We start from the raw sequence: 26475 nt of genomic DNA, 5'->3' as shown, positions 1-26475 counted from the left end.
CCTTATCTTTTAATACCTCACACTTTTTTATTTCTTTGACCTATTTTTTTCTCTCCTCCCACCTCTCGTTTTATTTATCATGACTTATAAATGAGGACCTCTGCTAGAATCAGCCCTCACAGCTGTGTCTTCCTCATCTAAATTCTTTCTTTGGAGAGCGAAGCCACTCTCCTGGCTTCAGTGAGTATTTCTGAGGCAGCGGAGTATAATTCACTGGTGAGAAAAATTATTTTTTTCATGGGAGCCAGTTCAGGCTGCATAATAATGATTAGGGACTTATTAAAGAAAAATAAAAGTTTTATTAAGTCCTATGGCATAAATATATATTCTTACAATGTAAACAACTTTATCAATCAGATTAATGTCAATCAGAAAATTGACGGTATTCTAGCCATTAAATATTAATATTTAGGTATATATATTTAGTAGCAATACTGAGGCATATCTCTAATCTTTTATCATATTGTTAAAAAAACAAACTTCAACTGAGTAAATTTTAGAGATTTTATTGGCTTTATTCATTGACTCGTAAAGGCATTCCATTTAGAAGATAGATAGAAAGGGGCTCTGAGGAGCTGTACAAAATGGAAGACTTTTATAGACAGAGAGAAACCAGGCAAGGAAGTTATTCTAGCCAAGAACGGATCATTTCAACAGTGGCACCTTCCTTTAAAGGAAGGCAGGGGTCTGTCAGTGGATTACCTCACTAGTGCTAACCGTTAATTCCAGATCAGCTGATTAAAGTTTACACTCCTGGGAGGGGCTGAAACTGCAATTAGGTGAAGTTTCAAGTCTTGGTTTGCTGATGTGGAGCTGAGCACAAGTGACTTCAATGTGGGCCTGTTGTTTCTATTTCTTTCTTTCTTCTTTTTTTTTTTTTAATGATTTCCCCTTTTGATCAGACTCTCAGCCTAACTGAGAGACGTGATCAAAATTTAAGGCCTTGGCACCACTCTCAGCTACCTCTCTGTTGCTCTCCCAGCTTTTACTGAGTGCTAGTCACAGGTTATGACGTCAGACTTACATTTTTTAAGTTGGTCATTCTCTTTGTTCCTTTTCTGATGTTCCAGTCTTAGGAACGAGGACCATTTGCTTGGTGGTTAGTGGCTGCGAACATGCATTTAAAGCTGTTGAGAGAATACGGTGCACCAAGGAGACTACTTTGATTATTACAAGTAGGATAATTTCCAATGTTTGGAATGCACTTCAGATCATGGTCCCTAAGACCCAAACCAATTAAAATCATATAAGTCAAAGAAAGACTCCATTGAAGGAGTCACTTTCTTAAGCCAAGTGGCTTGTTCAGTAGCCTTATGTAGCTGAGTTTCAACTTCCGCAGAAGTGCTAATCCAAGTGCAGCAAGTGGCATTGGCCACAGCACAGACACCTCCTTGCTCAGCTAAGAGATAATTGAAGACTATCCTATTATCAAGAATAACTTTGGCCAGGGAGTCTAAGAGTTTTTGTTGGGCAGCTATTGCTTTAGCAGCAGATTCTGTGATATCTTCAAGAGTTAAGGAGAGATTCCCGGTCATGGCCTCATCTGTACTCACTCCAGCTAAGAAAGTAGGGACCTGCCAAGGGAAGTGAATCCTGAACACTGAAAACCTCCTGGTTTGCCCTTTCTAATTCAATGACGTAAATTCAGGAGAGATGACCAGAGAGGTGTCTCAGCCTGTCTGTGAACAGCTAGGGGCACAGTTAGGTAACCTGGGAGGCTTTGCTCACCATCCAGGCATTCATAGGCTCAAGGAGAGTGATCACCACCACACAGACAAAGATACATCTCGTCTGGGCACAAACCATTCTCACTAAAGTGGCACTGTTAATAGACAGATTAAAGTTTTTGATGACAAATCCAGCAGTCTGAATGGTTACCACCCTTAGCAATGGCCTGGGAGATACAGATGATGGCATTATCTTTCCAGGCCAAAGCCAGAGTAAAGGAAAGAAAGAGGAGAAGAGGGGTTCTCATGTGGTTAAAGTGTGAAGTCTTGATCTGGCATCTTGGGCAGAAGAAGTCCACACTGATGTCAGTTACTTCTCTTCCTTGTCAATGTGGTTCAGAGATCTCCAACGTTTGCACAGGACCAGGTGTCAGGTGGAAATGTCCTTAATTGGGGGATATGGACACAGGGTTCAAATCCCTAAAGTTTGGCTGCCATCTGGGTAGTGAGGAGAATCCGCATAGACCCTTCCAAGGAGGTTCAAGGGTAGTCTTTGTTCTTAGTGATTCTGATCAGAAGGGTGGGAGAAAATCGGAAACATTGGTTTGGAGAGTTGTAGCCAGATATTTGAGGAAACCAAAAGAATTCAAGATCCAGTCCAGTTTACCAGTATATAGCAAAACTTCAAAGACAATTGAGAGGACTAGAAGCTAATATCTAGAAAGGTGCAAACACAATTTTTCTCTTTATAATCACCCCATTTTTTCCCAAAGATAATCACAGCAAAACTAATTTGTTTGCATTAAACTTGGTCTGATTATTTACATAAGTGCAGCAAGAATAGTGATTGACATACGCTCTTTTGAAGATTGCTTTGCTGGAAACTTGTAAGCAAGGTACCAGGCCAATTATTTTAAGGGGCTTTATTGGCTCAATAATGTCAACCTTAGTTTTTAAAAGCTGTCTGGGCATATCTGAGTCTATGCACATCTCTCTCAAATACAATATTCCAGTCAAAGTCTTGGTAATATAACGAATGTTTCCAATTATGTCCTGTTATGAGGAGAATGGATTCTTATTGGATTTATTGAAATAACTAACTGTATTGCTGTGAAAAGAATACTCAAAAGAGTTTTTGAACTCTGGAGAGATGAGATAGGGAGAAAAAGTAAATGATTCATCTTTGTTTACAAAGGTATACTTTATCAAATTTGTGCAAGTTATAGGTCGCTTAAGAGAAAAGATTTCCCTAAATCTGGAAAAACAAAACATTAAGGAACCAATAATGTCTCAAACAAAAAGTCATGAAAAATTATAATCATCCTCCTCAGTTCATTCAGTCCCATGTAATTAATACCATTGGGCTTGAATCCAGTTTTTTCATTAGTTCTGGAAATTCTTACCCAGTTCAGTTTTATGATATCAAGTTATTAGAAACCTGTACTTGTCAAGTCCTTTGCATGATTCTCCTTGAATATGAAGTAATTTTGCAAGAACACTTTTCCAAGAGCATCTGAGTAAAAAACATAACTGTAAATGACCAGACTTAAAAATGACCGTAGTTAAGATCTGATGAGAGTTCATTATAATGAAATTGACAAGAAAATCTGGTTATTTCTGTGATATACAACGTTTTAAGATAATAACTGGAATTATGACTGGTAACATTATACCAGGACATATCAGATTTCCAGTAATTTAATACAATTTCTTCAAGACTTACAACATATACCTATATAAATACAGCATAAAAAAGGCTTGGTATTACTTCTTATTTGACAGTGCTTCCCACGTAATTTAACATATCAAATAAGCCCAATTAATTTAACATCTCTCTGTTTAGAAAGACAGAGAACAAGTCTTTTGAGATGTTCCGTGGGCCCTCTGGAAAATCCCAAAGTTATTTTGAGCTCAAAAAGACTTAATTTAGAATTTTATTTTGATAAATTTAATAAAACATAGGATCTTTTCTTTCTAGGCAAATCACTTAAAAGGTAAAGAAACTTTCACAATCTGTTATCAAAGGCAGTTGAAAAGTCCAAGAAAATTTTGTCCTTTTAGCTGAGAGAAAACCAATTCTAATTTTGCACTAGTGTACTTTTGATGTTAAAACTCTTTTTTTTTTTTTGCTTAAATAACTTAATTCTATTCTCAGCCAGCTTGACCACACATAAAATTATTTTCCCAAGATTGCTTGTCCACAAAAACTTCTAAAATTTTGCCCTATGCTTTTCATCTTTCCCACTCTGAAATAATCAGTCTCACTTTAGGACAAAATTACTTTCTTTTTCCTCAACGAAAATGCGTCTCAGCTCCTCACATATTCTTTTACCTAAAGCACACATCTTTCCTTGCATTCAGAAATGTTTCCCTTATTACTTTTAGTAGATTTAATTACATGTGGTTAGAATTCTTAATCCTTAAAAACTTTACTTTCTAGTGAAAATAAAGACGTAAACAATTGTGAACCGTCTTTCACGTTAGCATTCTGTGGTTTGGCAAATTTATAAATTCTTTTTATAATTTCTAGAAACATATGCTTTCTCATAGTAATATTTTTCATTGTGGCACAAAACATTTCTGTTAATAGACCCAAATATCTTTAGTTCCTCTATAAAAGGAAGCCAAAAGTGGATAAACCTGTGTTCAGTAATTAATGCTTCAGTATGTTATCTTATTTGGAAATGATCTAGATACTTAACGACTACCCAAAATTTAATTTAAGTTAGCAAAACCCTAAGATTTCAAGTTACCAAAAGGATTTGGGGAAACTATTTAAGAAGTTTGCCCAAAAACTTTTGTGTCATTTACATTTGTCTAATTCACTTGTTCTCACCGATTATATTTAGATTACTTATGAAAATTTCATCATATCAAGTTATTTTTCTTGAGGACAAATTTTGCAACAGAAATAACATGAACTTATTTTATCAACAAACCCAGATAGAATAAAAGTTGCATGTCTGCATTATATTCAATATTGATAACTCTAAAGACATGTCTATTTTATAAACTAACAAACTCAAATTAGTTTTAATACCAAATATTTTCCCAGATCGTGTTGAACATGAAAAGCATTTGGGTTAGTTTCTATTATATTTTTGAAAATTTTATGAATATTTAATTCATATAAGGACTTAATTTTCTTTAAGCAAATTTAATAGAGCCCTTTTACAAATTCATTTTAGCAATACTATCTGGAGGTAGAAAATATCACACATCTTCAGCCAGAACAAATACTAAGTGTGTCTGGCAGTATTAAACAAAACTTAGATTTGAGAGGTGACTCCAAAGAGGGTGCAAAAGACATTTTATTTGTCTCTTCCTGCTGGGTACTACAGACAGATCGGGGAGACCTGACTCTGGTGAGAATTCTCACACTTCGCTGGCTGCTACCACTTTTCTCAGGATCTCCTCTGCAGGTTCTGAGCAGGGTTTAAAGCAGAGGGTATAGCTCTAATATTTACCAAAATTTGGCAAGGTTTTCTATTGATTTTAATTTTGGTTTCCTTGGCTGTTTAAGGGAATAACATTGCAGTTAACCAGGAAATCTCTCAGAGTCCTGTCAACTTCGGGAGGGGCCCATACCAGGGCCCTTCTTCAGGGTTAGATATGAGAGAGTCTGTAAGGCCACTATCTTGACAGACCTTGTTCACAGTCTTGTTCCAAAGTCCTTTCAAAGAGCTCAGCTGTGGTCATGAGTTCAGTCAGAACGGTCCAATTAGACAAGATCATCTAACAAGTGCACTTGAAATGAAGGGTTCCCAAATAAACAAACAGATTGCGATACCTATTTTAACTGGCATGCAGAAGCCTCTAAAAGTCTTCAAGATTCCAAAATCGCTTCAAGGAAAGATTCATTACACAAGGCTAATAAAAAGTTAAAGATAGGAGAGGTACCTAAAACAAAAGACTATAAGACAACATAACTCCTGCTGTTCCCGTCTCCTTTATTTGAGTACTCATTCCAGTAATCCTCTATCTGAATTGCCTTTCCACTCTAAAGAGACCATTAAGCAGTTACCTTTTAAAATAAGACCGTCCAAGGCTACAGGTGATCCCCTTCAGGTATCTTTCACTCCTTGATCAAAGGCTGGACTAAGGGCAATAGTTAAAAAATTTCCTAAAACCAGGGAGGACCCTCAGAAGTTTTTGTAAATGGATTACCTCTTGAGATTAGTAGATTGATAAAAAGGCAGAAAACGGGATGAGTGTCTTCTCTCCACACACAAGTTTTGTTGGAAACTATTCCCCCAGTCTGTCTACTCTGTTTGAGCAGAAAGGCTGCATTAGAGGAGCTTGGCCGGCTGCACATTGCTTATCGAAGGTGATGTAGTGGCATTAGCCATGAGGAGACCCAGCTCAGCCACGGCAGCAGAGGCTGTTGGTGCCCCACCGCTTCTAGTTTGATAGCTTTCTACTGCAAGAACTGCAATTGTCCTTCTGAAGACTTTCTCTTGGCTAATGCATGCTAGGTAGGCAGCAAACTCCAGATTGCCATGGTGGTAACATGTCAGGGGAGGGGAAGGTTTATAGAGTCCAATGATGACGTTTCTGTGTTGTAGTGAGCCTGTGCCCCTGGGATGTGACTTTCATGAGTGCTTCTCAGGTTTTCTTTCCCTCTTAGTTGAGACAGGAAGGCCAGGAGGGCGAGAGTTGGGGTTACCCTTCCCCTAGGTTGGTTAGGCTCTGGTAAATAGTTTCTTTTGAGGGCAGACTTTTGTCAAGGAGAAGAAAATGCTCTGGGCTTATTTCAAAGTGGAGGTAATCCCCCTTCCTCCTGTAGGAAGCTTGAGGCAGAGGGTTTTTTCCTCCATTATTTGCCGAGAGAAACTGTGGGGTTCCTGGAGGTAAAACTCACAAAAGGGTGACAGCCTCCCTAACACTGGGACCCTCCTAGTTTTTAACTTTCAAGCTTGGCCATAGTGGGCCTCCAGCAACTCATCAATGACAGTTTCAGCGATCAAACCAGTAGAAGCTCCAACAGCGGAGCCATTTGCTAACCATCTGCCACAGTGGTTTGTCCTAGGACTTCAATTCTCTGATATAGCCAAGAAAAGTTGTTGATTTTCACTTATTCATCTTTTTTTCTTGTTATGAAGTTGAGAGAGATGACTTTCAAGCTCTTTATATATCAGATGGGAAACCAAATTGGAGGATCTTATTTAGTGTTTTTAATCTGATAAGATCAAAGAAGTAAGTTTTTTAACCTTTGGGTAACTCCTTTCAGTTTTAACTTTTATTTCAGAACCTCCTTTTATAAATTGTTGTGTAACAATTACATCCTTTGAAGTATGAGGTGTCCCTACTTACTCGGGAATGGAAAGACGAAAGGAGGTCAGCAGACAGAGGGAGCTGGCGTTGGCTGTAGGCTCAGGAGGATGGGGCAACCACAACTTCTTGGTTACTTTGGCAGCCCCAGAATAAATTTTTATAGTTCTGAAGTAAAAAAATAAAACATCAGACACACCCATTTGCAAATTCAACCATAAAACCATCATCCAAAATGAAATATCCTAAAAATAGAATGGATAATCATAAATACTAGTTCTATAAACATAAAATAATATTATACTTAATTCACAACCGAAGCAAAACTTATACACTTGTTGCATACCAAAATCTATAAGCTCCTTTTCTGTTTTCTATTATTTTCCTCTCTCCCTTCTTTAGTTCTCACGCTTGTTCTTTATGCTCCTCTCTCTATTACCCCTGTGGGATGCAGCCTCTAAAAAGGTCCCCAGTGAGCCCTGCCTCATTCACACTCTTGTGTAATCCCCTCCTGTCGAGTGTGGACTGGACCTACTGACTTGTTTTTGATGAATAGATTATGACAAAAGTGATGAGGTGTCATTTTCCATATTAGATTACTAAAGCACGGCGGCTTCTGTCTTGAGTGGATTCTCTTGCTCTCTGGCTCTGAGGGAAGCCAGATACCATAACGTGAGCTGCCTTTTAGTGAGGCTGAGGCCTCCATGGCAAGGAACTCGTATCTCCGGGCAACAGCCAATGAGGACCTGAGGCCCGCCATCAGCCATGCGAGTGAGCCTGCAGCTCAGGAGTGAATCCTTCCCAAGCCAAGCTCTGAGATAACTGCAGTGCTGGCGAGCAGCTTCATTGCAGCCTGTGGAAGAGACCCTGGGCTTCAGGTTCCCAGCTCGGCTGCCCCTGGAGTCCTGACCACAGAAAATGCGAGATAATACATGCTTGCTGTTCCAAGCTACTAAGTTTTAGGGGTGATTTGTATAGGAATAGATAATGAATGACTATTTTATATTTCTCTTCGTCCTGGCTTCTCCATTTTGAGGAAACTGAAGTGAATAAAGCATGGAGCCCAGATATCCGCATGATGATAATAAGAATAATTTTAAACTGTAAAGTTGTTTACTCTTCACAGTGTTTACATACACCGCGGTGTGCTTAAAACAGGTGAATTCCGACAGTTTGTATGTTTAAATCCTAACCACCTGTACCTCAGAATGTGACCTTATTTGGAGAGAGGATTGTTTCAGAGGTAATTAGTGAAGATGAGGTCATTCTGGAGTAGGGTGAGCACTAAATCCAATGACTAATGTCCTTATAATGAGGGGAAGTTTGCACTCAGACATGCGCACAGGGACAACGCCGTGTGAAGACACACAGGGAGCACAGAGCCATTTGCAGGGAAAGCCCCAAACAGACTCTTTCCTCACAGCCCTCGGGAGGAGCCAACTCTGCTGACACCTTCGTCTGAACCTTTTTACCTCCACAACCGTGAGACAACACATTTCTGTTGCTTAAACTATACAATTCTTGGCACTTTGTTATGACAACCCTAGCAAACTAGTACATAAGCATTTGCTTATTTGATCCTCACAAATCCCTTCCATGAGGGAGGGTCATTTGTTATATAAGGAGTGTCTATATCTATGTCCGTAATGTAAAACCAGAAAGTTTTCTTAAAGTTAGACTTTGTCACTTTAAAGTCCTAAGTTCTGGGAACCACGTGATCTCTTGTGTTTTCTCTCTATAAATATCAGGATTTGATCTATCTCTCAGCAAATCGTTGGACTTCATCATGATTTCTTCTCAGCTGCTCGCTTATGTGGCAATTCTGGTTTTCTGCACCTTCCAAGCCCACTCCCTGGAGACCTTTATTGCAGCTGTTTACGAGCACGCAGTGATATTGCCCAATGCCACCCTAACGCCAGTGTCCCGGGAAGAGGCGTTGCCATTAATGAACCGCAATCTGGATCTTTTGGAGGGAGCAATCACCTCAGCAGCCAAGCAGGTACCATCTCTGAGTGTGCTGGATTCTATGTGCGCAAAGGGTGGGGTCTTAGGAGACAGGATTACTGTCAGCGTCAACACCCCTTGGGACAACATATGTGTCAGGGAAGGCAAGAACTGAATCAGAGTCCTACCTCCTTCTCAAAATTATTGGAGCAAGGACACTATTGCACTTCCCTAATAGTGAGACAAAGTTAAGGAGAGAGTAGGCTGGTTATCATTAGAGGCAGCAGACTTTTGAGGAACTTGCTGCAAATTCAACAACTTTGTTGCTCTTTTCTGCTACATGTGGTGGGTGGAGGATAAAACGGTCAGGGACCAGGTGCTGTTTGTGTACTAGTGGCCTCAGTGTGCTGTTGTGCTCTAAAGAGTTGGCAGGTTTTTGGGTTAGTTCACAACATCAAAACAATTAAACTTAAGTTGCAAATTACTTAACAGCATGTATTATATACTTCATTCTAATGACAAGATAAAAGCATATATGTTAATGCACAGTAAGTCCTTGAGTTGAATGAAGGGTTAAGTTTAAGTGTGTGGTTTGAAAGAATATAGTTTCAATAAGATATTCATAGATCAAGTACAGATGAGGAATGTATGAAGCATGATGAAAGTCATAGATACATACATATCACATATATCTATCAGTATACATTCTTATACATAAGGAGATTTAAAAGGTTATGAAGGATTCTGAGGTTTTTTGCACCCTTAGTCCAGCTATTTTTTTCAAGGCCACAGCAGCTTTCAGGGTGACTCACCCTCCCGAAGGTGCCCAGGGCAGCTCACATTGTACCCCTAGGCCCGGCGTCCTTCAGGTAACCGGTGTCTGAAGTCCCTCCTTCTGAGAAGCAGAAATCACTTTTGCAGCATAAGGAGCAGGGAAGGCTGGAGCAAGGGTGGAAGTGAAACAGAGATCGAGTTACAGATCCTTCAGGTGCATGCAGACACAACAGTCGGCCAAAGTTCAAAGAGGGTCATTTTGGGAAGAGCTGGGTTTAAAGGTAACAACTCTAGTGCGTGGCGAACCTGTGAGTAGCCTGGAAAGCTATTCATGTTTGTGAAAGAATGAAGAAGTCAAATAGAAATGACAACAGAGGGATTCGAAAAGGAACGTGGCTGGGCAAAGAAAATAAATTGTGAAAACATAGAAAACAAAGGAATAAGATTGAAAGAAAAAGAAAGCCCGATTGGTTGCTCCTCAGCTGCTCAGTTCCTCAGATCCTCTCCCAGCCGCCCCCCTCCCACTTTGATTGTTTGCTTAGTTGAAGAATACGTTAAGTTCCATTTTTAACAGGGTGCGCACATCATCGTGACTCCAGAAGATGGTGTTTACGGCTGGAACTTCAGCAGGGACACGCTCTATCCGTACTTGGAGGACATCCCAGACCCTGCAGTGAACTGGATCCCTTGCAACAATCCCGACAGGTAAAGAAACACATTGTTAAGAATTCAATCATGAACATGAACGCACTTCACTTGGGAAAACTTTATGGAAGATCACTGCATATGACCCGCTATCAACTCTAAGTTTCAAGATAGTTTTATTATCTTTCATCTCATATGGATACATTTAATAGGAATGTGAATATGAATTACGAAATCACAGAAATCGGTGTGGGAAGGTCACGTGAAAATCACGGAATTCAATGTGAATTTCCTTTGAGGGAGTGAATCTGGAGAGATGATGGTGTAACTTGCTTAGGGTCACGGGGTAGTTGGTGAGTGGAAGAACCAGATCCACTCTCGTCTTCTGACTCTTTACTAGTGAACGGAAAATGGTTTCTCTGTTGCATCTGCAATTTGAAAACTGTGTGAGTAAATAGCAGAATAGAGTCACATGCCAGTTTAGGATTATAAGCTTTCCTTTCTCACCCATAAGACAGCTGATGTTTAATGTATATGAAATTCTTAAACTTAAGCTGATTGTCAGCCTAGAAAGTTATGATATAGCAGGTTTAAATCAAGTCTAGACTAAACAAAATAGCACTATCACTTTTGCTATAAGCAAAACAATACCGTACACATCTAGGAGAACGGTGTCAGTTAACTCACTTCTTTCAAAATGCGCCATTGCTGAAATCGTAGGAATTCGTCTTTGGGAACTGCTCTCAAAACCACACAAACTACTGTAACTGCTTATAGAGATGCCTTGGTTTTGACAAAGTTCAATAGTTTTCTGTTAATCATCTACTGTATGCATATTTCATTGTATCATAATTATTTTTTAGTTAACTATCTCCCATGCCTAGCTTCAGTTTCTAAAAGGCAAGAACTCTGTTATCACTTCCAGTATGAACTGACTTCTCTTGGTTCTGAATGGCCTTCCCCTAGAATCAAATTTCCAAGAGCCTCTTGAAAATCCCTTCCAGGATGTTCCATTTGTTCCATTTCAAGGAGTCTGGTTTCCCCATCCTGTTTGCCATCAACCAATGACATCTCCATTCCTTGCCTTCATTCGTTTATTCAACATGTTGTTTGAGTCCCTACTATGTCCAGGCACTATTCTGGGCAATAAGGTGAACTAAACAGGTTTAAAAACTCTGTTCTCCTGGAGCTTATAGTCTAGTGTGGGGAGAGAGTCAATTGAAAAACAAGATAATATCTAGTGATCTATCATCCACCTATCCATGATGTGGCGTGGAGGTAAATGTTGTGGAGAAAAATAAAGCAGGAAAGGTGAATACGGTGGCAAGTGTGAAGCTGAAATTTTTAAGTCATCAGAGGGCTTCATGGTGACATCTAAGCAAAGACAAGGGAAGTGAGGGAGTAGGTCACAAGGATATCTGAGAAAACAGCATTCCAGGGAATTCTAAATGCCAAGATCCTGTGGTCAGAGTGTGTGTCTGCCATATTAGGAACAGCAAGAAGGTGAATGTGGTTGAGTGATGTGAGGGAGGGGGAGAAAATTGGGAGATGGAGGCAGATAAGTGGGAGGGGACTGAGTGCATAAGGCTCCATGCGCCATAATAACGACTTTGTTACTTGAGTGAGGAGGTAGCCATTGGAGAGTTTTGAGCAAGAAGTGAAGTGCTGTGACTTCAGTTTTAGTGTAAGGATCACTCTGGTGGCTATGCAGAGAACAGACTCCACAAGCAGTCAATAAAGAAGCAGGGGACACTTAAAAAGCTGTTATAGTGATCTAGGCAGAGAGATGATAGTCTTGGACTGAGGCGGTAGAAGTCTGGGTATTGAGAAATGACCAGAGTCTGAATAAAGTCGGAAGGTAGGTAAGACAGATCTTGCTGAAAGATTGGACGTCGGATGGGAAGGACAGAGAGGAGTCAATCTCCTTTACCCCTCACATACAGTCAGATATCACTTCTTGTTGAGTATGTTTGAAATATCCACTGAGTCAAATGCTCTTTTTTCTCACAGTCGCCAATCTTTTTTTGGCTCACATCACCACTTACCCTGGATGTTATAGGAACAAGGCCCTCATCGTTTCTCTTTTTACAAAAAATTTATTTATTTAGCATTTATACTTCACATACTTCTAGAAGGATTTGAGATTTCTTATTACATCTTATATAATTAAAAAGTAAGATAGTTTAGATGTAAAAACTAGAAGCCACATGAATGAAGAAGAGAAAGTAGTTGTTACAAAGCACTGTGGTAGTGGGCTGATCGTTACAACTGGACATGCAGTAGACATCTGAGAGTTCCTGGGAGGTTAAGAGAGGAACAATTTGGCGCAGAAGTTTCCATTGCCTCATAGAAGAAAGCTCGTAGATTTCTTGAGAGACAAGCTATGTCCAATAACCTAATTCAAAGATGAATTTATTATTCACCTTTTAATGTGGACTCTTTCTTATGTACCGGGAACTCCACTATGTGAGAGTGTAGGAGTCCTTGTATAGAGGGCATCCTTTAATACAGTGACTGGCTGCACCTGTGATCAAGGTCATCTGGCCGGCAGATTAAAGAGTCAATCATTAGTTCAATAAATTAAAAAAACAATGATTGCCTGCCCCAGTGTCTGCACTTCCAGGATCAGAAGCGGTTATCAGCGATCAGAATGCAGAACGCAAACGCAGAATGCAAATGCAAAACGTTAACTGGAGGACAGAAATATTGCCCACCCTGCTCCCATAGGCTGCCTGCAAGGTGCTCCAGGAACACCTGCATGGCTGCCTGCCACTGGCTAGAGGGTGGAGAGAAGTGGGCATGGTAGCCACTGCTGAGCCAAGAGCTGAAATTGACTGAAATTAACTGCAATTGACCTTCCAAGCCTTCTTCTGGAAGTTGCAAGCCTTAGAATAGACCCCAGAGTTCCAAAATAGTTACACCAGACACATTCTGCCGTGCAATTGTTATCTAGGTGGAGGGATGGATTCCTGGTGCTTTCTACTCTGCCATCTTCTCAGAATACTCCTATTTCCAAATTGTTCTTTCATTTGAAATATTTCTTTTTTGAGGAAGATTAGCCCTGAGCTGACATCCATTGCCAATCCTCCTCTCTCTCTCTGTCTTTTTCTTTTTTGCTGAGGAAGATTGGCCCTGAGCTAACATCTGTGCCCACCTTCCTCTATTTTATATATTTTATTTTATAAGCCTGCCACAGCATGGCTTTTTAAGCGATGTGGAGGTCCGCACCCACGTCTGAACTGGCAAACCCTGGGCTGCCGAAGCGGAGTGTGTGAACTTAACCTCTGCACCACTGGACTGGCCCTGAAATGTTTCTTAATGCCTCTTTTCTGTCAGCCATGGGTCCAGTGAACAGGAGATGTGTGCCTTTGCCCTATAAGATGGGACACATATTATAAGATGAATGCATAAATGAATATATGATTACAGATGATGATAAATGCTATGAAGAGAAAAATACGTGGCCTGGAATCTTATCCTAGAACAGTTTCCTAGAACCAAATTCCGATAAGCTTGTACTTCCTCTGAAGTCTTTTGTTTTCATCTTTCCCTTCTACTTATGTTATTTAGAATTTACTTTTGTGTATATCGCATAATAGGTTCATGCAACTATTATTCTGAATTTTGTTAAAAGCTTTGATTTTTTTTTTTTTTCCCTCTTCCAATGAACACATACCAGATTTGGCCACACTCCAGTCCAAGAGAGGCTCAGCTGCCTGGCCAAGGACAACTCTATCTACGTCGTGGCAAATATCGGGGACAAGAAGCCATGCAATGCCAGTGACCCTGAGTGCCCCCCTGATGGCCGTTACCAGTACAACACTGATGTGGTGTTTGATGCTCAGGGAAAACTTGTGGCACGCTACCATAAGGTAGAATTAATTTGCAAATAATTGACTACTGAGTGTTTAACAAAATAAAGTGGACCAGAAGGAAAAAATCCATTATTGTGGATAATAATAAGCATTATTTAGAAGTAGAGTGGAGACAGAGCACAGAAAGTAATGATTAGGTGCAGTGAGCTCTTCACGAGGATTCCTGTGCCTTTAAGAGCACAGTAGGGTGTCGCTGAGTGTGTGCCAATCGGTAGGAGCCTACTGCATTGAAACATAACGCTGACTTTTGGACTTTGTCCTTTTAAAGACGTGCCCTGACAATGGATCAAGGCTAGAATGAAAAACTACTTGCCAGATAGACTTGGCAAGAGTCTAGGTTTTGAAGAGAAAGGAGCGAAGAAACTTCTTTGCCCACAGAAAATAGTTAAGTGTTCTTGGCAAATAGATGTTAACTATTTCGTGCCCATGTCTTGTAAGATTCAAGAAGGTCTTAATAGATAAGGATTCCCTTGTACGTATCTACAAAATGTGGAGACTGAATCAAAGCCTCCTGTTGGCTGTGGTCCTCTCTGATTCTCTAACACTCTTTCCTGTGAAGACAGTGGTCATAGATGAAATTGGCACTGACTTATGTGAGCTTGTACTTTTTCAGACACAGTGATGTCCAGGACAACTTCTTAAAAGAGATTTTTTTCCCCCTTTATTTATTGCAGCAAAACCTTTTCATGGGTGAAGATCAATTCAATGCACCCAAGGAGCCTGAGGTCGTGACTTTCAACACCACCTTTGGAAAGTTTGGCATTTTCACGTGCTTCGATATTCTCTTCTACAACCCTGCTGTTACCCTGGTGACAGATTTCCAAGTGGACACCATCCTCTTCCCGACAGCCTGGATGAATGTTTTGCCACATTTGTCAGCTATTGAATTTCACTCGGCTTGGGCTATGGGCATGGGGGTCAATTTCCTTGCATCCAATATACATTACCCCTCAATGAAAATGACAGGTAATGTGACATCTTTAAGATTTACAGGTTTGATGTAAGCAAAAAAGCAAAAAAAAATTGTTTTTTTTCTAGCTAACACGTACTCCTTAATACAATGTTCTCCAACTCCAGCTGGCGGCATGCTGTAGAATCCATCTCAATCTAAATTATTTAGTTTTATTCAGCTTGAATGTACACTCTCTCTTTTTTCCAAAATTCACCACTTTTCATGTGAAACTCTCTCTTCTTGGCTTCTTGATGTCATACTCTCTTGGATTTCCTCTTACCTCTTGTTCTTATCAGCATATTTACTGAAATTAATGAATTGTATAGCTTAGAGGGAGTAAAATGCTAATGTGAGTTTCAAATACCAATAACAACTGTGCGATTCCTTTTCACTTTCCCGGTTCAAATGCCATTTCAACTTATCACTTCCAGGAAGTGGCATCTATGCTCCTGATTCTCCAAGAGCATTTCATTATGATATGAAGACGGAGGAGGGAAAACTACTCCTCTCACAGCTGGACTCCCACCCGCACCACCCAGCAGTGGTGAACTGGACTTCTTTTGCCAGTGGTGTGAAAACACTCTCAACGGGAAACCAGGAATTTAACAGCACTGTCTTTTTTGATGAATTCACCTTCCTGGAGCTCACCGAAGTCACAGGAAATTACACAGTTTGTCAGAAAGCTCTCTGCTGTCACCTAAGCTACAAGATGTCTGAGAAGAGATCAGATGAAGTGTACGCCCTAGGGGCATTTGATGGCTTACATACTGTTGAAGGGAGTTATTATTTACAGGTAATGATTGCTTTGGTGGCAAGGGAGTTACCAGGTAAAATACAGGACACACAGTTAAATTTGAATTTTAGACAAAAAATGAATTATTTTTGTTATAGATATGTCCCACTTTCGAGGATATACATATACCAAAAAATTTGTGGTTTGTTTGAAATTTGAATTTAGTTGAAAATCCTGAAATTTTATTAGCTGAAACTTGCCATCCTCGATGTCAGCTCAATTTTAAACTAGTTGGGAAAAGGCAGAACATTTATTTGCAGAACCAGTGTTTAAAATGATATGATAATCAAATTACAGATAATTTTAATGGATAATTAACCTCTGATATTTCCTGCTTGAACAAATTTAGCCATTTTCTCTGTATGTTCATGAATGCCTATCTTGTTTTATAAGAAGCTTGACACTGAGTATGTCCTGGAGCCATATAGCGTTAACCTCTGAGATGTACAGTAGAATATTTATTGCTGCAAAGATTCAGATATCTCACAGCCCTCAACAGTAGAGGAGCAATTGGAACCTGATGAGATGGAATCCCTAAGAACAAGCAGCTTCCATGTTCCTCTCTTTCTGCCCTTTTCTTCCTTGATCTGGCTCTGAACCTATTTCACTCAGATTATTGCAACATCCTCTTAACAAGGCTTCCTGTTGACACTTTCAGCTCCATCCAGTCCATTCCCTACACGATCATTGCCAAAACCACTAAAAGCCATTTCAGATTATTTCACTCCCTTGCTTAAAATTCCTCACTGTCTTCTAATTGGCAAATCAAATTCCTTAACATTAAAGGCTCAGAAAGTCTCTGTGTGGCCCCTTCCTATTCTCAATTGTCTTCTCTCACTCTACCAACGTGTGCCCTGGGCTCCTGGCACATTGAGACATTTCCCCATCTCCAATATGCTAGCATCTGCAGAACCTCTGGATGTTTACACAGATTGCTTCCTTTATCTATGGTGGCCCTCACCTTTTTGTCATTCATTGGGCTTTTCAGGTCTTGTCTTCACCAGGGAGCCTGCCCTGACACTTCCTGTGGCACCATTCCCACCTCCCCAGCTGGGTTAGGAACCTCTTTTATGTGTTCCCAGACACCTATGCTTAACTTTATCAAAGACATATCGTGTCAAGTTATGTATGTATTTGTTGGAGACTGAAAGCCCTTTGAGTGCTGGAACTATTCCCACCGTGTAACATTTTGTTTGCTGTATGATCAGCACTCTAAGAATGCTTGCTCACTTCGACATTTATCAAGTGCCTGCTGCATACCAGGTATCTACTCAGGGCTAATGATATGAAGATGAATAAGCATAGACTCTCCTCTTGAGGGATTTGGTAGGGGAGAAAGACACTTGAGCAGACACTTCAATACAGGTTGGCATGTGATAGAACATAGAATGTGCACTTTGCTATAGAAATAGTAGGGAGTTGTACTCAGCCTAATTTGTGGATCTGGGGAAGTTTCTGGAGACATGATACATGAACTTATGCTATTATCCAGGCGTAAAAGAGTGGGAGGGAATTCTAGGTGAAGTGGAGGGCGTGAGCAAGTTGTGGATGTGTGAAAGAGCGGGGTGTGCAGGGAAGAGCAAGCCATTCAGTGTTATGAAGGCATAACATCACAAGCAGTGGTTGGTGGAAGATGAGCCTAGAGGCGGGATCATATCCTGCAGAATCTTACATGGTTCCTAAGATCTGGACTTTATTCCGTCAGTGATGGTCTTCTGTTGGAAGGTGTCCAGCAAGGGAATGATGTGATCCAATCTTCTTTGGAGTAGAACATTTTGGCTATACTGTGGATGATGAAATAAGGGCAGAAAAAGACTAGTTAAATTATTCAAATACTCCTTTTAGGACCTGTACAGCAAGATTATGTTAGTAAGAATAAAACCAGGGTATGGAGTCAAGAAATATTTAAAAACTAAACTTGGCGGCCAATTTGATTTGGAACAGAAAAGCAGAATGAAGGGTCTAGAATGTGCCAGGTCTCTAGCTAGAGTGGCTGGGTGCCTGTGATGCTCTGAAAGATCAGGATGCGAAGGGAGGAGCAGACTGGGTGGCAGTGGGGAGATGCTCAGGTGAGCTCTGGATGTGCTAGTTTTGAAGCTCACATGGGACATTCATCTGCAGCATCCAGTAGGCTGTTGAATATATGGGTCTGATGCTTAAGGGAGATATTAGATTTAGAAATATTGTTTCGAGAATCAGGCAGGATAAAGAGGGTGGTTAAACCCTCAAGAGTGAATCACATTGCAAAGCTGGCTACATAGTAAGGAACAGCGTGCTAAAGGTGGAACCTTGCGGAGCTCCAGCGTTTGGGCAGGAAGTGGACAGAAGAACAGGAACCTGAAAATATGATTGGGAAATGAAGGAGAATTTAAAGAGAACCTTCACGGATGGCAAGGAAGTAGAGACTCTCAGGAGGAGGAAATTTTTATGCAATATGTCTACCATTATTGATATGAATGAGTAGAATTTTGGTGGAATTTCGTGGGTTCATAATGGTAGAGTGAAAGGCAGATTACAGTGAGTCGAAAAGTTGAAGGGAAGTGAGAATATTGAAAGAATGAATGAGAATTTCTTCCTCGAAAATCTCATCTGAGACGAGAGAAGAGAAACAAGACAGGAGCCAGACAGAGACCTGCGGTCAGGAAAGGCTGTTTTTGCTTTTTGTTTCCCATAGATGAGATGTCCTGAATTATCTTCATAGATCTAAGAGGAAGGGCAAGAAAAAAGGAGAAGGATGAAAATATAGCAGGAACCAATACTCCTAATCAGTGCTTCAAGGTGCTGGAGAAAAGGGGAAAAATAATATAAATGATATCAAGAAAATGTCCAAAATTCAAATTAGCTAAATTATGTTGTATAAGAATATTTATTGCCATATAAATATTACCACATATTATGTGGCATATGGACCTATATTGTACTATATATGGTATTATATGGCCATATTAATTTCTAAAATTAAAAAAATTGTGATGTATTTTTTTTTATTTTTTGTGATGTATTTTTAAGTTTAAAAAGTTGATTACAAAGCAAGATAGCCCTCTCTGGGCTCTTCCTCTCTCTTTCTCCTTCCTTCCCTCCTCAATCTTGGCTCACCTCTCTGCCTTGCCCAGACCCTTGGCTGCACTTGAGGAGAGCCATGGTGGGTCCTTCATGGTGTTCAGAGGAAGGTCAGCTCTGCCAGGTAAAACGAAGCCCTCAGTTGTCCTTGCCGGGCAGAGATCCCTGAGCTGGACCACCAGTGCCAGGCAGGTTTTGGAAGTTGAAATTCTAAATTTAGAAGCTTTTCTCATCTATATGGCGACCCTTTAGTCTTACCAAAAAGAGACGGAAAGTTCTGAGCGTGTGGGTGCTTGCCCATCTTAAGCTTCACAGTACGGCGATCTAACCGGGCCTTTTGTTGGGGGAAACCCTGAGCTCAGTACCTTTAGAGTGTTCCTCTTGGGATGCTCAGGTTTTCCAGGTTTCAAAGTTCTTCTAATTCTCCTCCTGAATAGGGTTGCCTAATTCAGCAAATAAAAATACAGGATGCCCAGGGAAATTCGAAGTCTAGATAAATAAGGAATACATATTTTTAAATATAAGTATGTCCATGTGATATTTGGGATATACTTACACTAAAAACTATTTTTAGTATTTTTAATTTATCTGAACTTCAAATTTAACGGTCATGCCTGACCATGTTCCTGAAGGATAAATGCCTTGCTGACGGCATTGAGAGAGCCGAGTGGGAGAAATGGCCTTGCAGGGTGTGGTGGTGGTGGTGGGAGGCGGTCTCAACAATGATGTGTTCATGTAATCCCCTTCAACCACGTCTTTCAAAGCCTCCATCGAGACATCACCTGCTTTACCCTCTCTGGAAATAAATGCCCAGCCTTTCACTGAAATAGGGGAGGGGCAGCTGCCCATCCTCAGTATCTGAGGCATCCTTAACAACTGCCCACCAATATTCCTTACTTTAGCCACCACGACATTCCCAGTTTCTGAGGTATCTTGTGTTCCCAGGGATGGAACTTTTTGAGCATTCTGCAGTGTAGATAAGGTTGATTCTTGGCTTTCACCACTGCCAAGACTCGATTAGGACTTGGCTGTGTTACATCTGCTGAATCAGTTACCACTTTTGCATCAACATCCCAGTTTCTAAAATTGTGCCATGGTCTATCCTCCTGTTCTCCTATCCTTGTGGGTTTATTTCTTTTTTAAAAAAAGCTAATGTTGTTTTTAGGACTTCGAGGGAATGAAACAGAAGCATGTGCCCATTCTGCCTTTACCTAGAAGTTGTTTGAATCCCATCTTAAAACACTTGCCCTAAAGTGCTTGTTCTCCAGCTTCAAAAGTAGAAGTAGGGGCACCTGCTTCATTAGAACCTTTAGTCAGGCAAGAAATGCAGGGGGTTTGCAGTGAGGCTTGGAAGATGCAGTGCAGCTGGAGTTAAACGGATACGGATCTTCCTTTTGGGGACTTTGCGCCTGCATGGTGAGATGATTCACATAGGTTTTACAGTCACACGGCTGTGTAGTAGAGCGTAGTATAGTGTAACAATGCAGAATGGTGAGAGCTGTTCCAGTCCTTGCTCAGATATGAAGTAAGTGACTTTTCCAGATCACAGAGATTGTCTCTAGATCAACTCTAGGGTTCACTGAACTTTAAAGTTCTTTCATTGTGTGAAATAGGCAACAAAATGAGATTAAACTAGTGACTAAATTCAACCCTTTTTTTTTTTTAGAAATTGAACACTCTTGATTATTTGAAGCATTGCCTACCTGAGAACAATGAGGGTATAATTGTTCGTGCCTATAGATCAAAGATCTGATTCTTTCTGTGGTTTAATGTGTGTCGGTGAACTGTGGGAAGCACTGGGGTGGGAAGTTCTTTTGTGTTATGACTTGTTGCAATGGCTGCTCAGCAATGAGCTGGATTAACCTAATGGGGAAGTAACACTATTTAACCAAACGAAGGGGCCTGGGCGTTTTTCCAGGTCAGGCCGGCGTTTCAGTCGACTTTCCTAGGACTTACTGGTTTGTTTCTACTTTTGCAGGTTTGCACTCTGTTGAAGTGTAGAACCACGGACTTACACACTTGTGGTGACTCGGTGGAAACTGCTTCCACTAGGTTCGATACGTTCTCCCTCAGTGGCACTTTTGGGACCCAGCATGTCTTCCCTGAGGTGCTGCTGAGTGAAATTCAGCTCGCACCTGGAGAATTCCAGGTGAGACTCTTTGCTTATCATTGCCAGTTCACTTCATGTAAGAGGAAGCACTTTTTGAGAACAAAACATACCCACATGCTCACAAATATGACAAAACTGCCATTTGGAAAGGGTAAACTATCCTTGGGGAGCACGAAGGACGCTGAACGGGCTGGAAAGCCTTACTATAAGAATTAGAGTGTCCTTGAGAATAAACAAATATGTTCTTGTAGGGACTATGGGGAGGCTGGGCTGCTTCAGCGCCGTTGAATGGGAAGAAGCCTCTAGAAGACTTTCAGACCCAGTCCCACCAGAGGGAGCCCCTTCGCATCACTGGGTAGTGACGGTCTAGGGAAGATAGAAGGAATTCCTCTCCTGGTGTGGGTGAGGGCCCTGTGCGACCGTAGGAGACCAGGGAAGACGGAAAAGCTGAAGGAGAGAGAATCTGACAGTGGCTGATGTTGGCGAGAAAGCAAAGAGGTTTTTTTAGAGGCCAAATATGATTCCGTACTGCACAAGTGCCCTGCCCAGACACATCCTCACTGACTTGCCCAGCAGGTTCTGCTCTCACTCTCCTTCCTGGTGGAGACAGTTGCTGTGGGGAGTTGGGGACGATGGGCAGGTTGGGAGGCTGTGCGGAGTGAGTGACAGGGAGGGTAGAGGCTCAGCTCCACCCTCTTCCCCAGCCCCTTCCCATCATTTGGAGGAGGCGTTGCTTGTCTGAGAGAACTAGACTTCTCTCTTATACTCTCCCACATCCATTGTTTCACGTTTATTAACTCATGGAATGCTTCCTTGACAAGTAAATTCTGAGATATCGATTACAGGCATTTCAATAAGAAATGAATCAGTGCCAATTCCATAGCTCCAATTTTTTGTGTGCTCTGTGCCATTTCAAACATCTCTAATAGAACAGAATCTGCCCATTATCTTTATTGTTCCCTCATCCAGTTGCACTGAATTTGAGAAGTGTGTTGTGAGGTTGCACCACTTAAGGGGAGACTCAGCCCACTCTTCTGTGTTTGCGTTAGGTGTCAAGTGATGGACGCTTGTTCAGTCTGCAGCCCCCCTCGGGACCTGTCCTGACAGTGACTCTTTATGGGAGGCTGTACGAGAAGGACCAGGTATCCGACGCCTCATCAGACCTCACAGCACGAGCACTGAGAGTAATGCTCATAGTTCTAATACCTGTTGGGTTCTCATTAAGTTGGTAGAATATTTACATTTTCTCTCTTTTATTTTGGATAATTTAAAAAATGATGGATAAGAAAAGAAAGATGGGTCTGGGCTCCTGATGAAAGTGGTTGTGGCCTCTGGCATAAGTGAATTACTAATATATATTTTTCTTTATTTAGACACACACACACACCAGACAATGTGAGCTGGATAAATAGTGGTAACATTTTGAAAGGTAAAATCTATAAAATGAGAATAACAATTGTACCCGCCTTCGAGGGCTTTGTTCTTGAGAATTAAGTGAGTCAATACATTTAAAGTGCTTGGTCAAGCTCCTGGCTTGTGGAAAGCACTGTATATGTGTTACCTATTACAACAATATGTGACTGTCACAGTGAATCCAACTGGGATGTATTTACTGCTGAAATTACACCCCCTCTGATTGTTGAAAGCGCAGACATTCAACAGTGGTTCAGCCGCCCTTCATACGTCAATTAGAAAATCAATGAACGCAACACCAGTGGGTCGCTTTGGCCTGATGTCTAGCACCGAGGCATCCCAAAAGGCGGCTGGGATTGCGTCTGGGCACCTTCTAGAGGACCTTCACATTTTGTGTGTTTTTCAGTGGGATTTACCACCTGTTTAGGGCTTTGCCTATCTTGTCAGCCTGTAAGCGTATTTACAGGGGGGCTCTAAAGCAGACATTTACCAAATCTGGCCTGTTAATTGTTTTCATATGGCCTGTACACTAAGAAAGGTTTTTACGTTTCTAAATGGTTGAAAAAGAAAATCAATAGAATAACATTTTGTAACACATGAAAATTATGTGAAATTCAAGCCTCCATGCCTAAAGTTTTATTGAACACAGCCACGTTGACTTGTTTGGTCACTGTTGATGATTGTTGTCATGCTGCAATGGCAGAGTTGAATAGCTGTGACGTAAACCATATGGGCAGAAAAGCCGAAAATATTTACTTCCTAGCCCTTTACAGAAAAAGATTGCTACCCCTGCTCTAAAGCATTAAATAACAACGGATTTTAGCACTGGAAACCTAAAATACAAGTGAGCGGGCAATGTGCCCTTGAGTATCTTTCCTATAATTCTTCCACACAAGCATATATAAAATATTTTTATTTGCTTTGTATTATATTACCATCACACAAAAAAAGATTACCTTGATTAACTTAAGACCAAATACACTAAATGGACTAATACACTAAACAGGAGAATGTGGTTTTTATAAACGTGATTGGTATCTATTCCCCGTAAGATACCACACCAGAAAGTCTTTTGTTGCATTTGGTGTATTCTAAAATTCCTGACAGAAATCATATGAATTTTTGTCTTCAAAGTTTTCCTGGAGATCGACTAAGAACTGTTCTTATGAATACACTGTCTGATATTTTCCCCTGTGACAAACTTACTAACTTAGAATTTTTCTTAAAATTGATTTTTCTTAAAACTCAACATTGCAGCCGTGAATTTACTTTTTAAAAAATGGCATTTACTACATCCATACCCAGCTCTGATCATTTTTTAAATCTAGATTTCTTTAATGCATACATGTGTATTTTATGCTAATTTCGATGTGCTTTTTAACTGTAATTTTTGTTACTTCTGCATAAAATATTTGGAATGCTTCTTTGATACAAACAACCAAATTCCAAGAAAGACCAATGCTCAAACACAGTTTTTTTCATCTATCTTTTTCTGCCTCAATGAATTTGAATGGTCTAGCAAGAAATTTTGACACTTCCTGGTTTGAAGATACAATTTATGTTACCAACTTCATGATGATGTAAAATGCACACCTACATGTATATTCACTGTGGCAACCAGCTTACAAGGGAGCCCCCAGTGAGCCCCACTTCCAGGCTCCAAGGCCAGATTCTCCATGATTAACGATTCTGCTACTATTAGCCTTGTCACCTATATAAGTCTGAATCCATTACCACTTTTATTATAACACAGATCCTTATTCAGTTCTCTTTAAGAGTTCCAATGATTTTACTTATTTGCTTTGTTAGTTCTTTACCTAAAGAATACATTTCAGTTCTCTTGAGGCCTGAATTTTGTCCCTCCAAATTCATATGTTGAAATCCTAACCCCATACGTCAGAATGTGACTGTATTGGGAGAAAAGGTTGTTAAAGATGTACAGTGAGGTCATTAGGGTGGGCCTTAATCCAATATGGCTGGTACTCTTATAGGACAGATTAGGAGATTAGGACATAGACATGCACGGAGGGAAGACCATGTGAAGACACAGAGGAAGACAGCCATCTGCAAGGCAAAGAGGGAGGCGCTCAGAAGCAACCGACCCGCTGACACTGTGATTCGGACCTCTAGCCTCCAGAATTGTGAGAAAATAAATTTCTGCTGTTCAAGCCAGTCTGTGGTGCTTTATTATGGCAGCCCTAGCAAAATAACATAAATTCCAATCCTCTCCCTTCTCCATTTTCCACTATCAACTGAAGCCTGAACAAGAGGGTTACCTAGTAAGAATATCCAGCTGGCTGGGCTCCTCGGGACTCAGCTAGAGACGCCTAGGGAAGCATTGCTGATTAACTGGTAGTGAAACCGCCAAATCATTGAAGATCCTCTGGAGTAAGGAAACCAGAAAGTCACATGGATGAAATTACGTAATTAATCTGTCATTAAATGTTCTTTCTCAGTAACAGCAGAATCTCTTGACGTTATACAAATTAGTGAAACACAGAACATCTTTTAAGTCAAGTCATCTCCCAAGGGATAGACCGTCCACATAACCCTGATATCAACCTCACCCTGCACACACACGACCTTCTGTGAAGGACAGCAGGGCACTTGCAGCAGTGATCCATGTCAGCCGCACATCATTTGGAAAGAAACATTTTTGTGGCAGATGCCTTTCCTGAAAAATGCTATATCACCCAATAAATATTTGAGTAAAATTTATCTTGTGCTTTGGGGTGACATTAACTGACTTATAAAAAAGACATTAGAAAATAAAGCTCCTTATGTACTTGGGAACAGGAACACCATGGCAAGCCTCAGTACCATCATACAGTTTTAGTTTAATGCAGAAAACATGCTGGTGTATCAGTGATAGGCTTAAAATATTAAAGGCTTCAAAAAACCCTAGATGCTTTTTCTCTGTTGGATATTGACAAATATATTAGTTATCCATTGTGACATAACCAATTACCCCAAAACTTAACAGCTTAAAACAATGGACCTTATCTCAGTTTCTGAGATCAGAATCTGGGAGTGGTTTAGCTTGCAGAGGGTCACTCCTGAAGTTGTAGTTAACCTGCCATCAGGGCCACAGTCCTCTGAAAGCTTGACTGCAGCTGGAGACTCTGCTTCTGAGCTCACTCACGTGGTTGTTGATAGCCCTCAATTCCTTGCTGGAAGCTGGCTGAAGGCCTGTTACTTATGACACGGAGCCTCTCCATGGGCTGCCTGAAAGTTTTCACAAAAAGGCAACTGGCTTCTAGAATGAGTGATAGGGTAGATAGGTAGGTAGATAGATAGATTGATACATAGATAAAGTAAGCAAGCCTAGGATGGAAGCTGCAATCTTTTATAACCTATTCTTAGAAGTGACATCCCTTCTGCCAATGCTATGAGTCACACAGACCAACCATGCTACAGTGTGCCAGAGAATCACACAAAGCTGGCAATATCAGGAGGTAAGGATCATTACAGACCATCTTGGATGCTGCCTATCACCATAAATACATACATTCATATTTATATATGTATATATTTGCTATCTAATTTTATAACATAAGATGGTTTCCCTTTTCTTTTTGCTATATGTAATATATCTTGGAAAATATATTCCTAATATTTATATCTGAAAACATTAGGATGAAGAACTTTCTACAGTGACTCAGTATAACAAAGATTAATTAAGTTAATAATCTCTACTTTGGTTTATGATAAAATTTAAATTGATTGGATTAACTAGTTTGTGGCAACACCATCTCCTCCTGATAAATACCTGTGACTTTTACATTCACTTTTTTTTTTAAAGATTGGCACCTGAGCTAATATCTGTTGCCATTCTTTTCTTTTCTTCTTCTTCTTCTCCCCAAAGTGCCCCCAATACATAGTTGTATATTCTAGTCATGAGTGCCTCTGGTTGTGGCATGTGGGACACCACCTCAGCATGGCCTGATGAGCAGGGCCATGTCCACACCCAG

The 26475-nt window shown here is 40.6% G+C and overlaps 1 protein-coding gene and 1 long non-coding RNA gene across 11 annotated transcripts; one reads left to right on the top strand and one right to left on the bottom strand.

The window, feature by feature from the left end:
- Positions 1–490: 490 nt before the first annotated feature.
- Positions 491–9887, bottom strand: LOC111775380 (uncharacterized). Its single transcript, XR_002811038.2, has 3 exons — positions 9695–9887; positions 6981–7106; positions 491–2235 (listed from the first exon to the last, which is right to left on the bottom strand). It is a non-coding gene; the product is annotated as an uncharacterized lncRNA (long non-coding RNA).
- VNN1 (vanin 1) lies at positions 8264–24676 on the top strand. Of its 10 annotated transcripts, none has more exons than XM_023651107.2 (10): positions 8264–8420; positions 8687–8937; positions 10231–10361; positions 13981–14173; positions 14851–15142; positions 15560–15921; positions 20960–21130; positions 22141–22275; positions 22465–22520; positions 24496–24676. In XM_023651107.2, exons 2-9 carry the CDS (start codon positions 8725–8727, stop codon positions 22501–22503), a joined length of 1536 nt encoding a protein of 511 aa, XP_023506875.1. In that variant the 5' UTR covers positions 8264–8420; positions 8687–8724; the 3' UTR covers positions 22504–22520; positions 24496–24676. The 10 variants fall into 10 exon arrangements, with proteins under 10 accessions (XP_023506875.1, XP_070079986.1, XP_070079984.1 ...); XM_070223885.1 differs by having other exon boundaries at positions 8270–8420; positions 8706–8937; positions 22141–22233; XM_023651109.2 differs by having other exon boundaries at positions 8274–8420; positions 22141–22233.
- Positions 24677–26475: the final 1799 nt, after the last annotated feature.

Source organism: Equus caballus, chromosome 10 (genome assembly GCF_041296265.1).
Source record: "Equus caballus isolate H_3958 breed thoroughbred chromosome 10, TB-T2T, whole genome shotgun sequence".
Lineage (NCBI taxonomy): Eukaryota > Metazoa > Chordata > Mammalia > Perissodactyla > Equidae > Equus > Equus caballus.
Note: the sequence above shows the minus strand (reverse complement) of the source record. Positions and strands in the feature narration are given on the sequence as shown.

Coding starts and splice junctions, on each gene's coding strand:
- VNN1 (XM_023651106.2), top strand. CDS start 8,725: ATGATTTCTTCTCAGCTGCTCGCTTATGTGGCAATTCTGGTTTTCTGC. Junction 8,938..10,230: donor TCACCTCAGCAGCCAAGCAG/GTACCATCTCTG, acceptor CATTTTTAACAG/GGTGCGCACATCATCGTGAC. Junction 10,362..13,980: donor CCTTGCAACAATCCCGACAG/GTAAAGAAACAC, acceptor AACACATACCAG/ATTTGGCCACACTCCAGTCC.